The sequence below is a fragment of the Mesoplodon bidens genome (genome assembly GCF_964165515.1).
Source record: "Mesoplodon bidens genome assembly, chromosome: 1".
In the NCBI taxonomy this organism is placed as follows: domain Eukaryota; kingdom Metazoa; phylum Chordata; class Mammalia; order Artiodactyla; family Ziphiidae; genus Mesoplodon; species Mesoplodon bidens.
Genome location: NC_138176.1, coordinates 81,350,668 through 81,375,339, shown reverse-complemented (window position 1 = coordinate 81,375,339; position 24,672 = coordinate 81,350,668). Strand labels below are relative to the sequence as shown.

At 36.5% G+C, this 24,672-nt stretch overlaps 1 protein-coding gene across 1 annotated transcript in view; it reads left to right on the top strand.

The window, feature by feature from the left end:
• Window positions 1-24,672, top strand: part of LOC308622145 (bifunctional heparan sulfate N-deacetylase/N-sulfotransferase 4) — a gene marked incomplete at both ends in the record, with an annotated part of 257,940 nt that overhangs the window by 190,084 nt on the left and 43,184 nt on the right. The window contains one exon of the mRNA XM_081243310.1: window positions 19,716-19,898. Within this exon, the coding sequence (XP_081099436.1) occupies window positions 19,716-19,898 (183 nt within the window). The remainder of the gene's footprint in view (window positions 1-19,715; window positions 19,899-24,672) is intronic.

The window sequence follows — 24,672 nt, the reverse complement described above, 5'->3', positions numbered from 1 at the left end:
GAAAGAGAAAAGAAAGAAAGGGAAAAGAAAGAAAGAAGGAGGGGAAGGGGAAGGGAAGGAAGGAAAAAAGAAAAGAAAAGAAATAAAGGAAAGAAATAAAGGAAAATAAATTTAAAGTAGAAATAAATTACTTGTTCTGATCCCCAAAGTACAAAAATATAGAATGAGAAAACAAATCAGAATGATCTCTACAGAAGAAATAGTGACCAATTATCTTTCTTAGGGCCAAAGTCAAGGGCTACTCATTGATCAGGAAAGTAGTAACAAGGTCAAAAAATTAAACATGTTAAGGAGGAAATTTTTATCAAATGTAAAAAAAAATTGTGGATTAACAAGAAAATGATACATTGCACATAGAATACTGTTTAAGAGGGTTTAAGAATCATAAACTTCTTGTGTTTTAAGCCCAATCTGTGTTATTGCATGTAGGTTATGTAATCTCTCTGTTTCAGCTTCTTCAGCGATTAAATAAGCATTATAGGGCAATTGCAAAGACTAGAATATAGGCACTACTTTGTGAGTACTAGTGATTAGACATTTTTAAACTTCAGCTGTCCTCTGGCTCAGTGACTAGGCAAATAAATGTTTTTAAGCTTGAGCCTTAATAAATGAGCAGCTTGAAACTGAACTGATTCTACTTCTCAGGTGTATTATTTCTCCCTGGAATTTTCATCACTGGTAGTAGAGTGTAGTTACGTTCTAAGACAGTGCTAGCTGCAATGAATAAGGGAGAGAGCAGCCGAATCAATATGAAAACTCCAATAGAAGGTTTGCTAGGACCCAGACAACCAATTGTATGAGAAGAATCTGTTTCCCTTTTTATCATAATGAAGGCAATCAAGGAAACCTGAGATTACCTAGTGATAACAAGTAGAAAATCCCTGGGTAAAGTATGTGTCCTTTGCCCACCTGTAGTCCAAAAGGTGAAAAAGTTAAATTGCATAGGGAAAATAAACTCATTACTTTAGTAAATGAATTGAATGTATTCCAGGTGAGCAAAGATATTATCTAACATTTCAGGCATTTTAAATGCCAAATTACCTTCAGCTAGATAGCTTGGGATTTCATAGAATAATTATGGAACAGATCTACACATGGATGCCTGTTTGTTTTTGTGCCAACAGGCAGACAGGAGATGCTTATAAGTTTTAATCACAGAGCCTCTTCTGTATAGCTGCAGCTGAATGTCAATTTAGCCTTAATCGAAAACTCGACACTAAACCTTATAGAGAGGTATGTGCAGGTGGACGTTTCCTTAAACACTTCTCACTTAAGCACTGACCTCTTTCTTGCTCAGGTTTGAAATGTTCTCCTGCATGATTCTCAAAACAATCCAGGTTCCATTGTCACAATATTTGCTAATTTCTATTTATCTAGCTCTTTCTTTATGTTAAAAGATCACATTTAATTTTGAAGTACATTAATATTTACAGCAATCAAAGAGTTTGCTGTTGCTTCTTAGAGTATACCAAGTTAGACCCAGATATTCTTGAAAGTCTTTATTCATAAATTACCTGGTTTCTCCTCTAGAAACTGATTTTGAATTCAGATTCTTTGAGAACCAAACTTTAGCACGTTTAGGAATACTTGGTTTCACATTTGCCTCTTGTCACTGCATTGTTGTTTTCTGAGTGTAATTCACAATGGACTCATGGCTATTACGCACCTCTTAAAAAGCACCTACATAGGCCTATCTGACAGATAATATCACATACTCACTAAAATGCATAACTCTCTCTTATCTTTTCTAGTTTTCTCAGTTCTCCTGTGAGTTCCTTTGTTTGTAAGGGGTTCATAAGTCTAAGCCCTCTGTACTCACATAAAAATATTCAAAACTTCTGTTTGTTATTTGCCAACAAGCAAGCAGGAGATACAGAGATATGGAAAATCCAGAGCCATGTAAGCTGCTGGATTTCTCTTTCCATCTTGCATCACATGTTTCTCATTCTCTCATTGAATGAAGCAGCAGATGGTATCTATGAGTAAGAGAAATCAATTTTTCCCATCAAAAAATGATTAGTTCTACCAAAAAACACATTGTAATGAGCAAAACCATAAACTGTAAACATAAAAATGTAAGAGGTTTATAATACTTTAAAAATTAGACAATACTCAATAGTGTACAACCCACTCCCTTGTTTAGGTTCACAACCTAATTGCTCACGTCACAAATATTTCTTTTCACCAAGAATTGGCAATATGAAATCTTCACACAAGGTGGAAAATAACTTGCAGGAAAACAGTAAACAGCTACAAGAAATTGTTTTCTGCATCCATCCAAAGAGTTGCTCAGTGAATCCAGGGACTTGTCTCTACGTTCTGAAGAATTTGATGGACATTCAGTTCCTTGTTCAGTTCCAAGAATGAAATAGGGCTGCTGCATGGACCAATACTTCTCTACTACATAAGACAGTGAAACAAGCCCCCAATGTTATATGCCACCCATGCCTTCACTTATCACCCCATAAATATCTTTCTCAGCTCTGGTTGGTTCAATGATCTCTTTCGTCTGGCCACAAGCTTTCCTAAGCTACATCTCACTGTCTATCTATATAAATCCTCTACTCCTACTAAAATGGTGTGCTCATCAGTTTGCTGGGGGTGCCATAACAAAATACCACAGACCAGGTGGCTTAAACAGCAATTACTTTCTCACAGCTCTGGAGAAGAAGTCCATGATCCTGAGGCCCCTCTCCTTGGCTCTCAGACGGCCACTTTCTTGCCGTGTCCTCATATGGTCTTTTCTCTGTGCTCATACATCCTTGGTATCACTTTCTTCTTTTTATAATGTCACCAGCTAGATTGGATTAGGGCCCATACTAAAGGCCACATTTTAGAGTAATCACTTCTTTAAAGTTTATATCTCCAAATAGTCACATTCTGACATATTGGGGGTTAGTGCTTCAACAAATAAATTTTAAGGGAACATCATCAGCTCATAAAACTTGCTATTCTCCAGTGTGCCTTATCTGTCCCATTTTCTTACTTTCCTTCCTATCCAAAGTGAAATAATACCAAACACTTTCTTCTAGAGGTAGTCAAAATATACTTATATTCAAAGTATAATTGAAGTTCCTTTTATTTTGTGAATTCTTCCTGGACTGTTTCAATACACTGAAGACCTCCTCTCTGTTTTCAAAGCAAATGCTATCTATTGTGTTCATCCAACAGCCTTATAACATGTTTGCATTGCTTGTTTTCATAATTTTTACCTTTCTTTCTCTGTTGACATTTTCACTGGATTATATTTTGTTTCTACATAATAATTGTCAATGGTTCTAGGTAAGTATAATTCCATAAAACTAGGACAAATGCTGAAATTGTTCAATACTTTCTTTTTACCTCTGTTTTTCCCTATTAAATGGTGATATCATGAAAATATTAGTATTATATTTAATAATAATTTTATTAAGAGCACAAAGGGATTTTCAAATTGCATGAGTACTTGAAGAATTTAGAAGGTTGTTTTTTCTTTAATTTAAATATTTTAAGTAGCCATATATTGATCAAGCAGTCTTTCACTTTTCACTTCATGACTTTCTAAATTTCAATATGGATATTTAAAGGAAAAAATATTTGGGATTCACTTTTTAGAAAAGTCAATGGAAATTTCATTTTACTTGTAACAATATTACACAGTTGCTTAATGTGCCTCACAGATCCCATTACTGAAATTTAGAAATTCATGAGGAGATAAATGAAAGATTGTTTGATCACTATATGGTGGCTTAAAATATTTAAATTAAAGGAAAAGCAACTTTTCAAATTTGCAAGCACTCATTCAATTTGAAAACTATTTCTTTATGCTCTTGATTTATAAATTTGTATAGCCAAAAAGAAATTGTACTGCATTTTATTTATTTTTTGTTTGCATTTTATTTTTTTAAAGTATTTTTATGACTTTAAACCCCTCTGTAGAATAGTTATTAGTTTTATTAATTAATATAAATGTATGTTATGTTTTAATACATGATAAATTTTAAAATACAAACAACTAGTTAATGAAACCATGCTTCAAAATGAGTGGTCTATGAAATATATAACTTTTGATGCCCTGCTTTTAGCCATTTATATATTTGTTGAGTACCTTCTTCAAAGTTTAAAAAACTGTCAACACATACCTAAATTCAATTCACAGATATGTTTTGTTTGGGAGGAATATTGTTCACCATTACTTAAAAATGTAAATGTATTAGCAAAGTTTATATGAAGCCTTGAAAAGAAGCATGGCCATCTACTGGAGAGTAGAGAGCAAAGCATGAGCTTGCTAGGTCAACACTGACAACACCACCCCGATTGTCTTGAATGTGAATTTGAGCTTTCTATCATGTGCATCTTGTTTTTGTTTCACTTTCTTAAATTTGTAAATCCAAACTATTTTATTATACTTTAACTGCTGGCCCCTACGTTCATCTGAGTGTGTGGTTCCTGTTCTGTCTTATGCCAGGAACTATGCAGAGTCCAAGATAAAGAAATGTATAAAATTTTTCCCTGCTACAGATATGCTCACAATCCAGTGGAAAAAAAAAACACATTAATTAATTAAAATATAATAAACGAGCGTATGAAGCCATATTCAAAATGCTATGGGAGGGCTTCCCTAGTGGTGCAGTGGTTGAGAGTCCGCCTGCCAATGCAGGGGACACGGGTTTGTGCCCCGGTCCGGGAAGATCCCACATGCCGCGGAGCGGCTGGGCCCATGAGCCATGGCCACTGAGCCTGCGCGTCCGGAGCCTGTGCTCCGCAACGGGAGAGGCCACAACAGTGAGAGGCCCGCGTACTGCAAAAAAAAAAAAAAAAAAAAAGCTATGGGAACACAGAAGAGAGAAAAAATTTCATTCACATGTTGCTTCTTTGTCCTTTCATTGAAGAAATATTACAAAGACAACATTTAACCCTTATGTCAGATGTGCTGAAATAAAAACACACGATATCAATACAAGTACCAAATTAAAGTACAGGAACAATTTTCAGGCACATAAATTACTTTGTTTCAGGAGCAAAAGGGTCATGCATACGAAAAGCATTGAATTCTGAGACAATTTGTCATTATTAAAATTAGTGCTCTGTCAATCCAAAATCTCTGTTTCAGCAATCCTTTTGTGTTACTGCAGCTGCTTTTTGAGTTACCAGATCCAAGTGCTTCAGGAGATCCAACAGCAGTGAATGGACTATACTTTTTAATCTGTAATAGCAGATTATGATCTGTAATGGTAGACTGTCAGGAGATGATACATGTTAAACACTCACATCTCAAAGAACTGCTGTGACAGATAACCAAGGATGGAGCTGTTTTGGTACTGAGAAATGGACACTTGACAGGAATGTTTTTGTTCACATGGCTATTCATGTATTTAAAAATATAGCCTTCTGGCGTGCAGATCAGATTTTGACAGCTTGGAAATTATAGGACATTTTGCTAGTTCAATAAAAAGACTGAAGCCAGCAAAACCCATAGTTATATCAGCATACAATATAAAGCAGAAAATAGGAAAATGGTATACAGAAGTTTAAAAAATGGTGAAATGAAAAGATAATAATTTTTTCTTCATATCTGACCATTGCAAAACCATAAAGGTCACAAGTCACTGAGATGACTATCACACAGTAGGGTCATTTTAGCCGCCTGGCTCACTTTAATCAAAATTTCAGGACCCCTATCTTTAAATATGTATTTTGATATTATTTGTCAATCATTATGTTTCAATAGAGGAGTTATTCTAATATTCTTCGTTTAGCGTTAGGTGGAACACCATTCATATCCTTTACATGACTTCTTTACTGAAAGGCAACAAAGAAAAAAAAAACCAAGCCACAGATACTTTTAAATGAGAAACAATACCTCTTAAAAGTTAATTCAGGTCTTCCCTGGTGGAGCAGTGGTTGAGAGTCTGCCTGCCAATGCAGGGGACGCGGGTTCGTGCCCCGGTTTGGGAGGATCCCACATGCCGCGGAGCGGCTGGGCCCGTGAGCCATGGCTGCTGAGCCTACGCATCCGGAGCCTGTGCTCCAGGGCGGGGGAGGCCACAACAGTGAGAGGCTAGCGTACAGCAAAAAAAAAAAAAAAAAGTTAATTCAAATCAATATTATAAATGGATATTGATTTAACCCATGTTAAAGCAAGTTTTAAGGTAGATATAAGCATTACTTATGTTAAAGTGTTTAGATAAAATAATTTTAAAGGTACCATATCACTGTGAGCTATTAAATAACTATTATTGGAAAACATGATTATATAATAAGTTTATTATATAAGAACTCTACGTGTGCTACATTGAACCTTGCTTCCTGCAGGGTAGGGGATTCAATAAGACTATCTTAACCAGAATCCATAACTCTCTGGCCACTTTTAGTTATAAGAACATTATAAATAGTTTAAGTTGAAAATTGTGATTTTAAACGCAAAGGATTTTTCCTTGTCCCAATGTTGACTGTGTCTGCTTGTCTCCCCAGTAGCTTGGAGTTTGTGTAGGTGTGCACACAAGTCTATATAAGGATGTGCAAGTGAATATGTCTGAGCGCATATGTGCATGAGTGTACCTGCACATGTGTGTGTGTGAAGAGTATATGTGTGAGTGTGCAAAGTCTGGTGTCTGTTCTTGGCAATGTATATACTCTTTATTCATGAAATCCTCTTGTTCTAGAGCCAACTTTTCTAAAATAAAAATAGGTACTCTAGCTTTCTTTGTTTTATGTCAGCATGACATATTTTTCTCCATCCTTCTAATTTTAACCTGGTTGAGTCATATTTAAAGTGAGTTTCTTGTAGACAACATATAGAGTCTTGTTTTTTAAAATCCATTCTTATAATCTCTATCTTTAATTGTTGGATTTAGAACATCTACAATTAATGGGATTATTGATAGTTGGATTAGTATCTACCATGTTATAACTGCATTTGCTCTTGCCCCCCTTTCTTTTTTGGTCTTTGCTGGTTTTAATTGAACTTGGTTTTTTTTGTTTTTTTTTTTTTTTGCTGTACGCGGGTCTCTCACTGTTGTGGCCTCTCCCGTTGCGGAGCACAGGCTCCGGACGCGCAGGCTCAGCGGCCATGGCTCACGGGCCTAGCTGCTCCGCGTGGGATCTTCCCGAACCGGGGCACGAACCTGCATCTCCTGCATCAGCTGGAGGAGTCTCAACCACTGTGCCATCAGGGAAACCCTAATGGAACATTTTAAATGACTCCATTTTATTTCCTCTTTTAGCATGTCAATTATACTTCTTTTAAAAAGATTTTTGGTGGTGGCCCTAGAGTTTGCAATATACATTTTTAACTAACTTGTGATTACTTTCATATAACACTGTACTGTTTCATATGCAGTGCAGGCACCTGTACCAGAGTATTCAGAATTCTTCCTTCCCATTCCTTATGACATTCTGTATCTATAAAGTGAGTAGTTTAAAGTATAAAAATATACTTTAAAAGATTGAAAATATTGTTAATTTACAGAAAGTACTTTGAGATAATTTCTATCTCTATCTGCCAGTCATTACTAAGAAATCCCTTGTCCCACTTCTCTTCCATTCCATTACTTTGGCAAATCTCCAATTCTAGAAGAATTCAACTGTCTGCCCCTTTCAGATCTATAGCTGGCTTCTAACTGACAAAATACTGGAGAATATCATACAGCTTGGAGTCTCTGTAAATTTATGTAGTCTCAACAGACCCCTCAGAGCAGCCATAGCAAGAGCCTGTGCTTCCCTTTTTAACTTTCTGTCTGGTTCTCTATAGCCACTGTTTTAGAGCTTTTGTTTCTCAATCTTTTCTTCTATTCATTCCTCTATTGTTTCCTATTTTGGTAAAATTGTTACCTAAGCCAGAAAACTGAGTGTCATCTTTGATTGCTTCTTTGTTTCACTTTTCACATATGATCAAACACAGATCATTAGAGATTCATTATTTTTTCCATCTTTATAGAGATATAATTGACATATTAAGTTTAAGATGTACAAGGTGATTTGATACACATACATCACAAAATGATTACCACTGTAAGGTTAGTTAACACCTCCATCACCTCACATCATTGTGTGTGTGTGTGCATGCATGTGTGAGTACGTGTGTGTGTGTGTGCAGTGAGAACAATTACAATTTGCTCTGTTGGCAACTTTTGAGTATATAATAGAGTATATGATACGGTATTGTTAGCTATAATCACTACGCTGTCCATTAGATCCTCAGAACTTATTCCTCTTATAGCTGGAAGTTTGTATCCTTTGACCAACTTCTCCCCATTTCTCCCACCTCAGAGTCCCTGGTAACCACCATTTTACTCTGTTACTGTGAGTTTGACTTTTTTAGATTCCACATATAAGTGATATCATATAGTATTTGTCTTTCTCTGTTTACCTTATTTCACTTAGCAGAATGCCCACGAAGTCCATCCATTGTTTTAAATTGCAGGATTTCCTCCTTTCTCATGGCTGAATAATATCCCATGACCTCCATGTCTTTGGGGTCAGTTACTGGAAGATTACTGTGATCCTTTGGTGTTTCCTTGATTTTTCATGTTCTTTGAAGTCTTGCATCTCCATCTTCACATTTGAAGTAGTAATCACCTCCTCCAGTCTTTAGTAACTGACTTTGGGAAAGAAATACCTTCCTTCAGTCCTGCTAGAGATTCTGAGGTTTTTTCAGTCCTTCTTAAATACACTTTCTCCACACTTCTTCTCTCTTTTGAGAGAGTTCTTAATTGTATGCCTTCTCTTGATCCTGTAACATACCAGCATGGCTTCCAACAGTCTCCCTTTTGCTTTCCCAGGGGTGGAGCTAAAGCTGAAATTTGTAGTCTCTTAATAGGCCACCAAGTCTGCCTGGTTCCCTGCGCATGTTCATTAGTTGTCTGCCGAGGCTCTTGCTGCCCTGGGAGCGTGCACTGAGAGCCGGCCACAGGGTAGAAGTGTGTGTGGGTGAGGCGTGCAGGGCTCTGGGGTTTCCTGTAGGCCATTTGGGGGAATCTGCAGACAGTCATGCCCAGATGCTTCTGGATGGGCTTCTTGATGGAGCCTGAGAAGCAGTTAGTAGGATCCACAACCTTTGAATCCTTCTGAGAGTATCTGCTGCTCTCCCAGCCTCTTCCCACATCCCAGTCATATAGCTCATGATTCAGCATGCTGGATGGAGTGAGAGACACGTAGCCCTCTTTGGCAGCACCCTGCATAGCTGAGGAAGCTGGGTGCTCCTTCACAAGCTTTCACTTTCCCCCTCAGGAGAAATCATGGGTTGAGAAAATGTCTCTTGGCCCTGAACTATGCTGTCTTGGGGGAAAGGTGATGTGAGGTAAACTCAAACTCTTCCTCTTACCCTCTCCAATGCATCCAAACTCATATTTTTTTTTCCCTCTAACGGTGAATTCCAGTGGAAATTCTCCACTAGAATCTGGACTTCTACAAGGGCTCTCTCATCAATGGGTGATTGTCTAAGACAGTGTTCTCCAGGGACCCCTGGACCTAATCCAAGAGGGGCCAGACTCAGTTCACAGGCCACTGCAGGGACCACAGCTGGGACTGAGGTCTGTATGCCTGTTACTCTTCCCCCACCAACACACACACACACACACACACACACACACACACACACAGGTGGGATAGACTCCTTCTAGGTCCCTTGGCATGTGATGCTGGATCCCACAGCTCTCTCAAAGGCACTTAGGTCCATGGATGTATACCAGATTGTTATTGTTTGAAGGAAAGACACAAATAAGGGGCATCTTATTCAGCCACATTGCTGGCATCACTGCTGGAGATTGATTATCTTAATATCACTCAAATCTCTTTAATTTCTTTCCTTTCCCATGGCCACTGGCCAGGTCATCATCTCCCAATCATATGCCTAGAAAAACCTCCTAAATGACTCCTGACCTCCAATCTTCACCCTTTCTCATAAGGCACTCAGGATATATTTCCTAAAATACATATCTGACTATCTCTCACCCCTAGACAAAATCTGTCAGTGTTTCTCCATTGTTCTTAGGATTAAAGCCCAAACCCTTCAAGAATTTAAAAGATTGATATGACTGGTCTTTTCTTTTTCTCTTGCTACCTTACCCCCTTGCATGGACTACATTACATTTTTAGTTTCTGGAATATAAACTTTCACCAACTACCTTTCACATACACAGTTCCTTCTTCTAAGACATGACCTCAGCCTCATGTCACCCACTCCTACTCCAACCCATCCTCTCACCTGAAGTGTCCCTAACTAATCACTTTTCAGATCTTAGCTCCAAGGTTCTTTTTTTTTTTTTCAAGAAGCCTTCCACAAGTCTTAGATCAATGCCCAACTGCCTGCCTCTGTGTCATGTCATAGAGCAGGGAATTTCCACTTCACATTGTATTATAATCTGCTATGTTCTTTTCTATATCAACACTTAATCCTAGACTCCTTTAGGCAAAAACTATTCATAATTTATTCACAATTATATCTCCAGTTCCTAATAGACTGGCCCTTAGTAGGCATTTAATAAATATTTGTCAATTGGTTGATTGTTTGAATAAATAAAAATTACTTTTTTTCCCCCTGAAAACTGTTGAACTCTGAGGCTGTTAGTGCAGCTTACACCAATTACTAATGGACATGTTTTCTCTACCCAGGGGCTGAACTGCCAGTGATTATTCACGGGGTTATGAATTTGCACTTCAATGACTTTTATGTGGCATCATTGCAGCATGGTTGGAAAGGAGATTTGATGTCTTGAAGAGAGAGTAGTGCTAAGTAGCTCAGATGGAAAGCAGCTTTGGTAGTTTGTCTTTGTGTAAAATGGTAGATCTCTGTTCAAAATCAGGGCATTCTAAAAGGCAATTACTGTCACAACTAAAACCTCAGTTCTGACTTAACTATTAAAGCAAGACAAAACACAAATATATGCAATAACAATGTGGTTGTGAGCATGTGTTGCCTTTTAATGACTTAGGCCTCTATTAATGTACAAGAAAAATGGAGAGTTAAGCTCCTACGCACTGAAATAGAGCCGGAGCCTTCTGTTCTCGGTTAGAACAGCTGCCCTATTTCCGGCTGCTTTGACGAAATCACTGCCCAACTTCTTTATTCAGGAGGATGAGTGTTTACACTCTAGTTGGTCTTGAATCAAAACAGTCCTGATTTGTTAATAATTCACTAACCAAATATTATGACTGAAAAACTGGGACACTGGTAAATAATCAGTTGCAGAATGGAACTTCTGTTGCATTTAGTCTGATAATGGAAATGGAAAACACAAATAAAAAATGTAATTTAGCAGTTCGTTGTATCCTGTTAAGTGCCAGCTGTTTTCAGGGATTGAGGAGAGAATGTTTTGGTTTTCCCCTCACATCTTTAGAATATGGGAATAATTGGAAAGCAATTAAGTTATTTCACATTTTCTACTAGCAAAAGAAGTGTATGGTACCAAGGATTCATTTGTTTATTCAATAAATATTTGTTGTGAGCCTAGTATTACCAAACTTCTTACAAACCCTGAGGATATAGCAACAGTAGAGTGTCTAGACACAGGGAGCTTACATTCTAACATGGGAATGTGGAAACAATAAATAACCAAACAAATACATAATATGGCAAGTGGTGAGTGCCTATAAGGGGAGAGGGCTGGAGTTGCTCTTTGATTTAGGGTGCATAGGGGTAAAGCAAAGCAGACATCAGCTCATGGCACTACTACCCTTGAGTCCTGTCTCTAAAATCTCCTCATGGCACTTTTTGAAATGAAACAAAGGATTCCATTTAACAATCTCCTCCTATACTGATTTTTAACTGCAGCTGTCAGAGGTGATTCTGGGGGATAAAACTTGCATTTATTAAGAAATTACATGAAAACTACAAAAGAGCTTCATATATTAGGTATCAAACTTAGTGATTTTTACTCTGGTGTAAATATACCCAACATTTTCTGTTTTGACTAGAAATCACAGTAATTATCGTAAGCACCATATATGCAGTTATTTCAGTGGAACAAAGAAACACCGACTTTGCTTCCAAAAGATATTATTATCGCTGAGATATATATCAACTGATTTAAAATTATATTTGATATGTTAACTACTCCATAGTTACCTTAAATGAATGTGCATAATGATAAATTTTATACAATGTTTTTCATTTTACAAAATATTTTGGAATTCCCCAACTCATTGGAGCATCACATAGAACTGTAAAGTAAGGTATTGTTTCCATTTACAGTAGAAAAGTCAGAGATTCAGAGAAATTAATTGATATGGTAAGGCAGAGACCGTCCTCAAATCCAGACATTCTGGTTCCAAATTTCACATTGCTACTGTCCCACTGTGTGCAAACCAAACCAATGTGAATTATAACAGCAACCCAAAGTCCTTTCTCTATATTTTCTGACTTATGCAATAGAGACTCCCAGGATAATATTTTAATTACTAACTCTTTTGTTTTTTAAACTGTTTGATTAGCATTATTTTCTTCATTAAACCTGCTCCAAATTAAAAACAAAGGTTTAGTTTGGTTTATGAGAAAATGTTTAGTTTGGGGTTTGTTTGTTTGTTTGTTTTTACACACCCAAGAAAAGTCTTCCTTTTAATAGTCAAGGGTGTGGGGTATTGAAACATCAACTAAGAATAGTAATTAATTATAAATGCCTGTGATGATGAACATCTTACATGAAACCACATTGAAAGTCATGTGGAGCAAAAGAGCTCCCTCTGCTTAGTGGTTTAGTTTCACTTAAGTTTCCTGAGTGGTTGAATCAATAGATTCAGAAGAGTTCAGTTTACTCAGTAGAGATTTAAAAGCCATGAACTAAATCATTCCTACTTTTTCCCTGTCCATCTGCCCTACAGATGGTGAGATGTTTGATTTTGGAGCTATTCTTTGCTTCTCTTTCTTCCTTTTGCTCTCTTCCTTCCTGCCCACTTGCCTTCTTCCCTCCCTCCATGCTTCCCTCCCTTTCTTCATTCCTTTCTTCCTTCTTTCTTTCCATTCTTTATTCCTTTCTTCTTCTTCTCCTCTTTTTCTTTCTCCTTCTAAGAGTAGTTCTTAGAGGGATATATCTTGAAGGGTCTGTTAAAGTCAAACATGTTTCTTTTTTAAAAAATATTTATTTATTTACTTTTGGCTGTGTTGGGTCTTCATTTCTGTGCGAGGGCTTTCTCTAGTTGCGGCGAGTGGGGGCCACTCTTCATTGCGGTGCGCGGGCCTCTCACTATCGCGGCCTCTCTTGTTGCGGAGCACAGGCTCCAGACGCGCAGGCTCAGTAGTTGTGGCTCACGGACCCAGTTGCTCCGCGGCATGTGGGATCTTCACGGACCAGGGCTTGAACCCGTTTCCCCTGCATTGGCAGGCAGATTCTCAACCACTGCGCCACCAGGGAAGCCCCAAACATGTTTCTTTAAGATTGGAAGGTTGGAGTTACTTTTACTTTCTATAACACATTTATATTAAGAAATATGCTAATCTTTGCAAATGAAATAACCATTTCTCTCTTCAGGGTGAATTATCTTGAAATGTTCAGAGTCAATAATCAGTTAAAATGTATGTATGTAGAAATATAAATATTGAAATATTGACTTTTATTTCTTCCAAAAAAATTTAATACATAAGTGAAATTTTATGTTGGATCAATTCTAGGAAACGTACACAAAGAAATGTTAGTTTTAACCTAATATTGTTACAAATAAAATCTACCAGGTAATTAAAATAATAGAAGGAGAAAAAGCAGAAAATAGAAGTTAGGTGAACTTGCTGCCAAAGTCTCTGGCAGAACACTGGATGTGAGAGGGCACTGATTCTGAACTCGCATGCCCAACTTTGAGCACTGATTTGCTAGGATTTCCTCTATAGTCTCAGAAAGATCACTTAAACACTTTGACCTTCATTTCCTTTCTTTAAAAATTAGGGTGAGTTCTTAGTACCTAATCAATACACCAAAAATGAACATAAAATCCCATGGCAAAGTTATTAAATAAATTCACATTAAGATTCAACAGCATCATGTGTTTAAAAATGATCATTCATTGACCAATCATTCAATATATGATACATTTTTTTAAAAATAAACGTGTATATCTCAATAGTGAATTCCAATCTAATGATGGGTTTTAGATTGAGTGGCAGAGTAATATAATTATATTAGGTTTGGGCAGATATTCCTTACTTTTGGCATCTGAGGACATAGATGTATGCATATACCAACTTATTAGTTGCCCAGGACCAAAAAGTAGTACTTGGGGGGCCTCTAATTATTTCACAACAATTATGTCATTGGTGTTTAAATCTGGAAATGTACCGGCATACAAATTGGTAATGTTAAGCATAATCCAACTCTTGTATCTTTTGTGTGGTTCCAGCCTATATTAAGAACAAATGAAGACATAAAATTGCCTTTTATAAGAAAAATATGAGTATGATGCCAAAGCACATAAGACGAGCCATCAAAGTTGCCTTCCCCTTTTTTCTATCTATCTTCACATTTTATGAGAACTAAAAGCCTAATCAATAATTTAACAAACTAATGGACATATTTTTAGACACAATGGACTCTTTCTGAAAAGCAGTACACTGACAGGGCCACAGAGGCAAAAATGGAAACTGACTGCTAATATTTAATGTTTATCTTGAAAAGTTCTGTGCTGTGTCATGAGCACAGGGCAAGCTGTACTTAAAACAGAGTACATCTCTTCTTTCTCTGCAAAGCTATTGTTTCTGTATTTGTTATAATAATGTGTTTTTCCTATGAGCTATGTATCTAACAACTCTGTAAATGATTTCATCTTTAAAGGCACTATAAGACACAGAACTTATATCCAAATATTTAATGTGTACTTTAAATAAGAATACATGCTCTAAAAAGATTTTAAATTCTATTTTAAGATACTATACTTGATATTCTGGTTATGGATATTAATATCCATACAATTTACAATGACATTGTGCTTGTCATACAAGTAGGAAAAGCCAGAAAACTGTTCTGGTATTGGCAGTCTGAAAATATTTTAGCTCAATTTAGAGAGGGTTGATGCTTCATTTTCTGGATAAAATAAAGCCTTTGTTTTTTATTTTATTTTTCCCTTTTTCCTTTATCCTTTCTACTTAGTAAGAGAGACAAAGTAAAATGCTATACAAAACAATTGTAGGACTTGCAACTAAAGACTCAGAAGAACAGCCACTTGCCCACATTTACATAATATTGATGCTATCCTGTTTGTCTGTACAACAGGCAGCGCTTTTACCCACATTTAAAGATTATCCTTAGAGTTCCATTATTTTTATGTAATTCCCTATTATCAAGATTTATACACCACTTTATTTAAAACCACCTTTTTCCTTGGACTATAGACACATCATTAAATGGATTTATTCCACAGGTAATGATCTTCCTAAATTTAGTCCATGCATATTGCATCTGACATTGAGAAATGCTGTTATATATTTTTAATGAATAATTAGACTATGAGAGTGCCTTCAAGATTGGTTTTTAATTTTTACAACAGGTAAAATGTAGAATGTAGATTTGTTTCTTGTTCGCTTATAATGGAGTTGAGAGTGTTGAGAGTTGAGGAAGGGGCATATGTAGCAGCGTCAATGACAAGGTGGGGGGCAGCCCAGAGGCCAGCTTGGTGATAGAAGCCCGACCTCGGTGACCCCTCTGGAAGGCCTGCTGCAGGTGGCCTGCTGACATTAGCATTTTATATCTTATTCTTAAACTCATCCATCGAACATGGTGTCATTGCCCATCTTTATCATGTGAGAGGTAAACTGCTGCTTGTCTGAATCCATGCAGATCTCTGAGCTGCAATATTTCAAGGTACAGTGGGTTTGCATCTGCAAACCATTTGCACCAATGTAGCGCAGTCATACCTTTTCTAGATGATGCTTTGGGGAGTATTGAGCCAGAATAGTCTTACTGTATCCTTAAGGAAATAACAATCAAAATAAATAAATAAATAATAACACAGAATAAGTGGAGGAACATACACTGTCATATAAAAAATAATAGCAATATACTATGTCTGTGAAAAATTATTTGCAAATATTTCATAGTGCATTTCTTTCCACTTCCCTTATTTATGCTTCAAACCACATCCATTCTTAATTTGTCTTATTCTTCCTACACTCTCTGAATAGGTTTTACTTTTTCTTTTTATAAACAAGCCATGTGGCCAGAAATACTAAAACTAAAATGTTCTGTCTGCACAATAGCTGCTTTTAGCAAGTCAGATATGCACAGTTAAGCTGTGCTTGCAGAATCTTTCTTCTGAAAGTGCAGTCAATTGACCATGTACCAGCACTAATATATTTCTAACCAGTAAAGCATGTACACATGCTACCCTGTACACAGTGATTTCAACTATTGTGGCCAGGGTGCTCATCATTTTTCTTGGCAAAGGAACATTTAAGTGCAGAAGCATGCGTCAGCTTAGAACCATGCAACATCTCCAGACTCTGCTTTCTTCCAAAGGTGGATTTTCCGTTTGCCCTGCATCAGTGTTATACTTCCTTCAGAAAGCAAGGCTTGTTCTCCTAAAGAGATTCTGGATAAATGACTTAGAATTAGTGGGCCACAAAATCCTTTAGAAGCATTATGGCAATACCCTAACAAAATGGTATACATTTGCCCACGATATAAAAATAATTTTTACAGTATTCTTCAAGTAGTATTTTTATTTACAATTTTGTCAGATTTTAGACACTTACAGGTGCCTTAAAGTTCCATCTTAAAATAACAGTGCTAGAGGGCAGGTGGCAGATTTCTAGGACGTTATTGTATTTCTTCAGGCATTCAGGCACTAGCCTGGTTTTTCAGTCCCAAGAAACTATAATTATCATGGATAACACTGCTTAACTGTCTTAACATGAAATAAATGCATACTTATTGGGATCAAATGCATATTATTTTGTGGTGATTACAAAGAAGTTCTCATGACAACGATTGCAATTATATGGTCATCAAGTATTGATACTATGTTATGTTCTAAAAACTCTATAATTAAGTCCTGCCAAGAGGGCACTTCCTATTTGAAAAAAAGAAAAAGAGCTTAAGAGTGAGAGAGAGTTTGGTCAATGTAAAAATCAGTGACATAGTTACCCTAAGCCTGTTCAAGTGATTCCACATGAATTTTAAGATCATTGTATCAACTAGAATTTGAGGGCTTTAATTTAAATTTCTATCCAAACAAGCTACGTAAAGAATATTCTTTAAAATAGCTTTTCTTTTTTTTTGACCTTCAGAATAAAAAGCTTTGAATATACCCTGGGGAAGGGGGGGAAATGGACTGAAAATATGATAGGAGTGATACTGCCTTCAAAGATAAATTTGCCGTCTGTCAGTAAAATTATTTTCAAATATTATAAGTCATTGTCTGAAAAGTTTCATGTAAGATTCCAAAAATAGTTTATGTTCTGTCATTCTGATTTAAAAAAAAAAACACTTTAAGTTGCCAAGATAATACTTACATAAATTTTCCACTTTCTTCTATAAATAGATACTCTTTGTCTTTTATTTTCAAAATGGCAATTGGAAAACAATGATGGATGTCAAAGTCTATACATAAAACTATTTGGGTGAAGGTTTCAGATATATCATGTGTCAGATTTGCCTAGGTTTTAAATTCTGCTCTGCCAATGACTAGATGTGAGACTTGAACAAATTATTTCACTGTGCCTCAGTTTCTTCATCTGTAGAAGGGGACAATAACTGTACCTACCTTATAAGATTGTTGTGAGGACTTAATCATTTCATACAAGTAAAGGGCTTAGATTTATGCCTAGCACATAGTAAGCGCTATATACTTTTTAGGCGATATTTATGGGGAATAGGCCAAGTTCTTCCACTCTCTTCCCCACCTTCAACCTTGGTGAGGAATATCTTTAATCATCTTAATGGGCTTTCCTCAGAGGATCCTTTTCAGCATTCTAGTAAAGGGCATTCCATGAACCTGATACCTTTGACTTACACTACCTTATCAGAGTTTTGTTTTTTTTAATTCTTATGCAAACTAATGCTCTATTATTTTTTTCTTCTAGTTTTATTGAGATATAATTGACATACAGCAGTGTATAAGTTTAAGGTGTACAGCACAATGATTTGACTTAACATACATTATGAAATGATGAATACAATAAGTTTAGTGACCATCCATCATTTTATACAGATACAGAATTAAATAAATTAGAGGGCTTCCCTGGTGGCACAGTGGTTGAGAGTTCGCCTGCCGATGCAGGGGACACAGGTTCGTGCCCGGTCCAGGAGGATCCCACATGCCGCGGAGCGGCTGGGCCCGTGAGCCATGGCCTCTGAACCTGCACGTCCGGAGCCTGTGCTCCGCAACGGGAGAGGCCACAATAGTGAGAGGCCCGCGTACCGCAAAAAAAGAAAAAAAAAAAAGGAAATTAGAAAAGAAATATTTTCTCCTTATGATGAGAACTTAGGATTTCCTCTCTTACCAACTTTCATATATAACATAGAGCAGTGTTCGTTATCTTTATCATATAGTGCATCACATCCCTCATAGTTATTTAGCTTGTAACTGGAAGGTTGTACCTTTAGACTGCTTTCATCCAATTCTCCCTCCCCCAGTACCCACTCCCCACCACCGGCTCTGGTAGCCACAGATCTGATCTCTTTTTCTATGAGTTGGTATATTTGTTTGTTTGTTTGTTTTTGAGGTATAATTGGCCTACCACACTATATTAGTTCCTGGTTCACAATATATTGATTCATTATTTCTATACATTTAAAAATGACCACCATGATAAACCTAGCCATACCATCTATCTCCATACAAAAATATCAAATATTTATTGACTGTATTCCCCACACTGTACGTTTCATACTCATGAGTCATTAGACCACAAAAAAAAAAAGAAAAAAAAAAGAAAAAAGAAAAACAAGTTTTCTTGAGTTTGATTTCATTTCAACCTGTATACATATCTATACCAAAAAAAGGTCTGGAACAGTTTTTTTAATTTTAGAACTGGTCTAATTCTGGTTCTTCTCTAGGTTGGGAGTTATTAGATTATTGGATTTGATAGTTTTGATTCCACAATGGGGGAAAAACTGTTATGTAAAGTAATACTATACTTTTAATGGGCAGTGAGGGGATGCCAATCCCAATTTCAATTTTTATTTTCAGAGTGAGCTTAAGAGTGATTTTGATAGAAATCAGATGTGTGGCTTTCTACCTGTATTAGTCTTTGCAAGCTGCCATAATAAGACACCACAGACTGGGTGGTTTAAACAACGGACATTTATTCTCACAGTTCTGGAGGCTAGAAGTCCGTGATCGAGGTGCCAGAAGATTCAGTTTCCGGTGAGACTTCTCTTCCTGACTTAAAGACAGCCGCCCTCTGGCTGTGTTCCCAATTGGCCTCTTTTCTGTGCATTGCAAGGGGGAGGGATAGAGAAAGAAAGAGACAGAGAGAGAGGGAGAGAGAGAAAGAGAGAGGGAGGGAATGCACTGTGGTGTCTGTTTTTATAAGGGCATCAGACCTATCAGGTTAGGGTCCCACCCTTATGACTTCATTTAAGCTTAAGTACCTCCTTAAAGAACCTATCTTTGAACACAGTCACATTGGGAGTTACAGTTTCAACATATGAATGTGAGTGCGGTGTACACAATTCCGTCCATAACACTCCACCTGAAATGATAATTGTACTTCTCATGAAATTCAGCGTTTAGGTGAGGTACTTCCTAGAGCTTCTATGCCACTTTAGGGCATATGCATATGATATTTACGGTCATTTTTATTTATTTTTCAGATCAGCATTTTCATGACCCATTTGTCAAACTATGGAAATGACCGCCTAGGGCTGTACACCTTTGTGAACTTGGCCAACTTCGTGCAGAGCTGGACCAACCTGAAATTGCAAACTCTGCCTCCAGTGCAACTAGCCCACAAGTACTTTGAGCTCTTCCCTGAGCAGAAAGACCCTCTCTGGCAGGTAACACTGCACGTTCTCTCCTGGGCTGAAAGAAAATAAACTAGCAATTTGTGAGTGCCGAGTTTGTGTTAGGAACTCTGCTGAAGATACTAAAACAGTCATTTAATGCAAACTTCTTTTTTATCCAATAGTTTCATTCTCTTCAATAATAATTTTTATTTGTTTTATGGATTAAGTGTTCACATTTTGGATTTGTTTTTCTGGGATTTTGATAGTTGGTCAGTCAGTTTGGAAGTTTTGCATTGAGGATGTTGTTTTATTGTTGGTTTTTTTCTCAGAGCTAATCACTTTGACTTGCATTTAGTGTGGGCATTAACTAGCAGTAAAATGGTTAGGCATTGGGTATCTAGGAAGATAGAAACCAAGGACCACCATAATCTAAGAGCATAGAACTAGACCCTGATATGTGTGTGTACAACACAGATAGTCTAAATAAAAAAGGGAAGAGCAATTTTTACTTCATGCTCATACAGATTCTATCTTTAAGATGTCTTAGTGCATTTTTTAAAATCTAATCTTTTGCTAGGATCATATCTATTAATTAAGGAGGAATTGTCCATTTTAGGATTGCTTTTATGAATAATTCAACTTTATGTGGGAGCTACTGAGCCTCAGTGCGTGAAAATGTAAATGAGCTGCTTCTTACCATTTACCTAGGAAAATGCCACCTTCCATTTTCTTGGTTCTTTATGCATCAGATTACATTGACCCACACAATCAATAAGCTGACCGCAGAGAGCAGATCATATGGTCTCCTGCTAAGTAGTCAGTAGAGGGCTAGCGTCCTCATTAATGAGAAATCACTGCAAAACAGACTTTTTACCATCCCCTCTCCCTCTCCTGTGTTTCTATTCCATAATTCATGTTACATGCCCCTCCGTATCTATATGGTCAGGAATTCATCCGCCATATATTTATTGAGCATCTACTATATATAAGGCAAGGCTTGTTGCTCTTGAGAATGCAAAGAAGAACAAAATGCAATATTTTCTCTCAAAGTCAGCAGAACATTTCCTTGTTATTCTTATTCACTGCTATATATTTCAAAATGTGTTTTAAAACTGCTACAGTGTCATACTTTATTTTGATGATTTATTCAGCAGCTTGACCAGCTATATGTTTGGTGTATATATTAAGTAGACGAATAAATAGATAAAGACATAGTTCTTGTAATGTATATAGTCACACCACATAGATGTTGAATTTCATAAAGGCAAAGCTTTGTCTCCCATAAGTGGTTGTTACTCAGAAGTGGTCACATACTTATAAAATTGATAAATCATTGATAGTAAATCAATTCTTTTTTCACACATGTTTATTTATAAGATATCTATAAATCATGGTTACAGTAACAATAAAAAGTAAGCAACTTAACAAATGTGGCAGACAGATGATCTAAAAAATGAGTCAATGACCCCAAGCTCTACTCTTTCTTTTCCTTCATAAAAAAAAATACTTTTTTTTATGAAGAATTTGTATTTCTTAATATGGTGTGAGTTTTTTAAAAATAAAGAATTGTATTTGTTGATATTTTTGGTATCAGAGACACTGTTCATTTTGTTAGGGAATGAATATAATCAAAGACATTCCAGGTCCAATAAGTTTTGGTTAATATGATTATTTTATTTTATTTTACTTTATTTGTTTTGTATTAATTTTTATTGGAGTATAGTTGCTTTACAATGTTGTGTTTGTTAGTTTCTTGCTGTACATCAAAGTGAATCAGTCATACATATACATATATCGACTCTTTTTTAGATTTCCTTCCCGTTTAGGTCACCACAGAGCACTGAGTAGAGTTCCCTGTGCTGTACAGTAGGTTCTCATTATGATGATCTTAAATATGATGATCGAATGCTTGTTAAATATGAAATACTGTGCTAGTTGATTAGGGGTATAAATGAAAATTAGAATGAGAAAGTAGAATTATTCCTTGAGAACTACGTCACTTTGGAAGACATGAGAACATATACATACACAAATAAAACATTTGTGAGTGTGACTATTTTAATTTTGAATAACATCATAGAGATAAATTCCTAGGGAGTTCTTAATAAATGATACAAATAATCAGAAGAGGCTTCAGAGAGTTCACAGATTTTTGTTATTGTTGTTGTCATATATATGTCTGTTATCAAAACAGCTTATTATAAGAGTATTTAAGTAACACTCAAGAGTAAATGTTTACTAAAAGACTCCTGTTTTATCACATGAATTACATCCTTTATATGGTTTCTTTTTTAAAATTTATTCATTTTACTTATTCTTTTTTCTTTCTTTCATTTTGGCTGTGTTGTGTCTTTGTTGTGGTGCATGGTCTTCTCACTGTGGAGGCTTCTCTTGTGCGGAGCACGGGCTCTAGGCACGTGGGCTTCAGTAGTTGTGACACATGTGCTCAGTAGCTGTGGCGCACGGGCTTAGTTGTTCCACGACATGTGGGTTCTTCCCAGACCAGGTCTCGAACCCTTCTCGCCCGCATTAGCAGGTGGATTGTTAACCACTGTGCCACCAGGGAAGCTCTATATGGTTTCTTTTGACTGAAAAATAAAGTTGCAAACATTTCCCATTAACAAAAGTGCCATATATTCTCAAATATATTTAAGAAAGAAAACAAGGAATAGAAAGCAAAATAGCAGTTAAGTTGAACAGGGAATTATTCACATACATGAGATTTTGAGAACAGTAGACTTACTGAAACAAATCTGATAAACTTTGCCAACCATAAAGGGTGTCAGAAAACTGCAAATGATCAGGTGAAGATAAAGTGCATAATACTTTTGAGTTCCTTTCCCTGGTGGTTTTCTCCTCTTCTCATATTTGTATTTATAACATCAAGTAAAACAGCTAAAGGCATTATCATCGTGTCCTTTATACAACATGAATTTAATATTACAAAAAACATTTAAGCATAACCAACACTAATTAAATGTTTTATAGTCCATTCATCACAAGCCTACAGAGTTAGGATCGATTAATATTATGTGTCTCTGCCATTGCTATACATTCTGTAAATTAAATGTCACAGGTAGTTTATTGTATTTATAAACATGCCTTTTTATTTAGTGCATTTCACTTTTAAAAAGTTATCTTTCCTTAGATTTTCAATTCACACTTTTTTATTACCACAAATAAAAAGAAAATGTTCAAAATGATAATCTTAGCATCCATTTAATTTCCTTTGGTTCCTTATGTAAATGTTCATTAGCACCAACTACCACATATGTGAAAACTGCTTTGTCGCCTAATTAAAAAGTGCAATATGAATATCTGTCAATGGACAGCATGGTAAGTACAATGCAGACTGTATGTGCTCCCTTCACTGGAAGTGGAGTCTTTCGGAATTGTTTAATATGAGAATATGTGCTGAGGACACACACGGAACTCTATCCCTAGAGTATATCCTCCTCAGTATAGTCCCTGGTGTGTAAGATTCTTAAAATTATACTCAAGGGTTTCTGTTAATTCATGTCCCTTTTTGTTTGGGTAGAATAATCACTACAAAGCATAAAAGAATAAAGTTTCCTCTTTTTTTTTTTTTACCTCTTATTATAGAAACCAAAACCACAACATGGAGGCAGTTGGAAGGTCAGATTCTTGCACATTCACTAATCAATGCTTTTAAGCTCTCAAGCTGTCAGGTTAGCTGAGTCTCAATCTTCAGTCACTCCAGAGTCTCACTATCAATAAACATACCAAGTGTGATGTGGATTCCTGCTTGCCTGTGTGACCAAAACTATTGTCAAAGAGCTGCAGTTTCTCTCTTCCCAGGCCAGTGTCTCCAGGATTAAAGAAGGAAGTAAAGCCATAGTGTGCTGACCTTAGGGAGTTAGCACGTTAGTTGATTGTAGCTGTGAAATCATCCAACTCCAGCTTAGAGATGATGAGATTTGAATATCTGTGACATAAACATATCACAAGGTATAGTGATATACACACTGTAGATTCTATTAGTTTGTGTCTATTGAAGGAATGCTGATGCAGAGAATTAACAGATTGTAAGAGCAGAAGAAGTTAAGGACATCTAGACCAACTTACTCCTTTTAGACACTTAAAGAGGTGAAATGTCTTGTTCTAAGTCACGTGGCTTATTAGGGACAAGTCAGGACTAAAGCTCAAGTTACCTTATTTCTAATCCAGTGTAGTCCCAACCACACCAAGATGGTAGTTTTACATTTAGAAAAATAAATCTACTTCTACCATCGACTGTCTGTGTAGAATGAAATATCAGGAATACCTTGTGACTTCTGAAGAATCTGATGGGGTATTCAGTGTGAGTTTTTGCAACCTATGCTTCTGAAGTACCTACATAATAAAAATAAAGGTCTTTGCCTTCGTGTAATTTACAAACCATAATAGCGTCTGGTTATATGAACAAAATGACATCAAAAATTTGTCTTCATATTTTTTCCTCTCTTTCCACTCTATACCTTATTTATTACTCTATTATTGCACTTACCTGATGGTATTGCAGACACTTGTGCTTGTCATACACCAGCTCATGCAATCCTTAAGGAGTGAGACTGTGTTTATTCATTCATGTTTGTAACCTAGAACCTAGCGTAGTACCGTAGCTACTGTCATTAAAACCTCACGAATGGATAAGCAAAAACAGAGGGATGTGTGTGCACAAGGAACAGTAACAGTGGCATGCTTGTTTCCTGGGGAAAAGTAGGCATGTAATGGGACATAACCTCGAGGAACACATACAAGCCAATCAGGAAAGCTTTGAGAACTACCAGAGCAATTTGGGTTTGATAGGCAACAAGGAGCAACT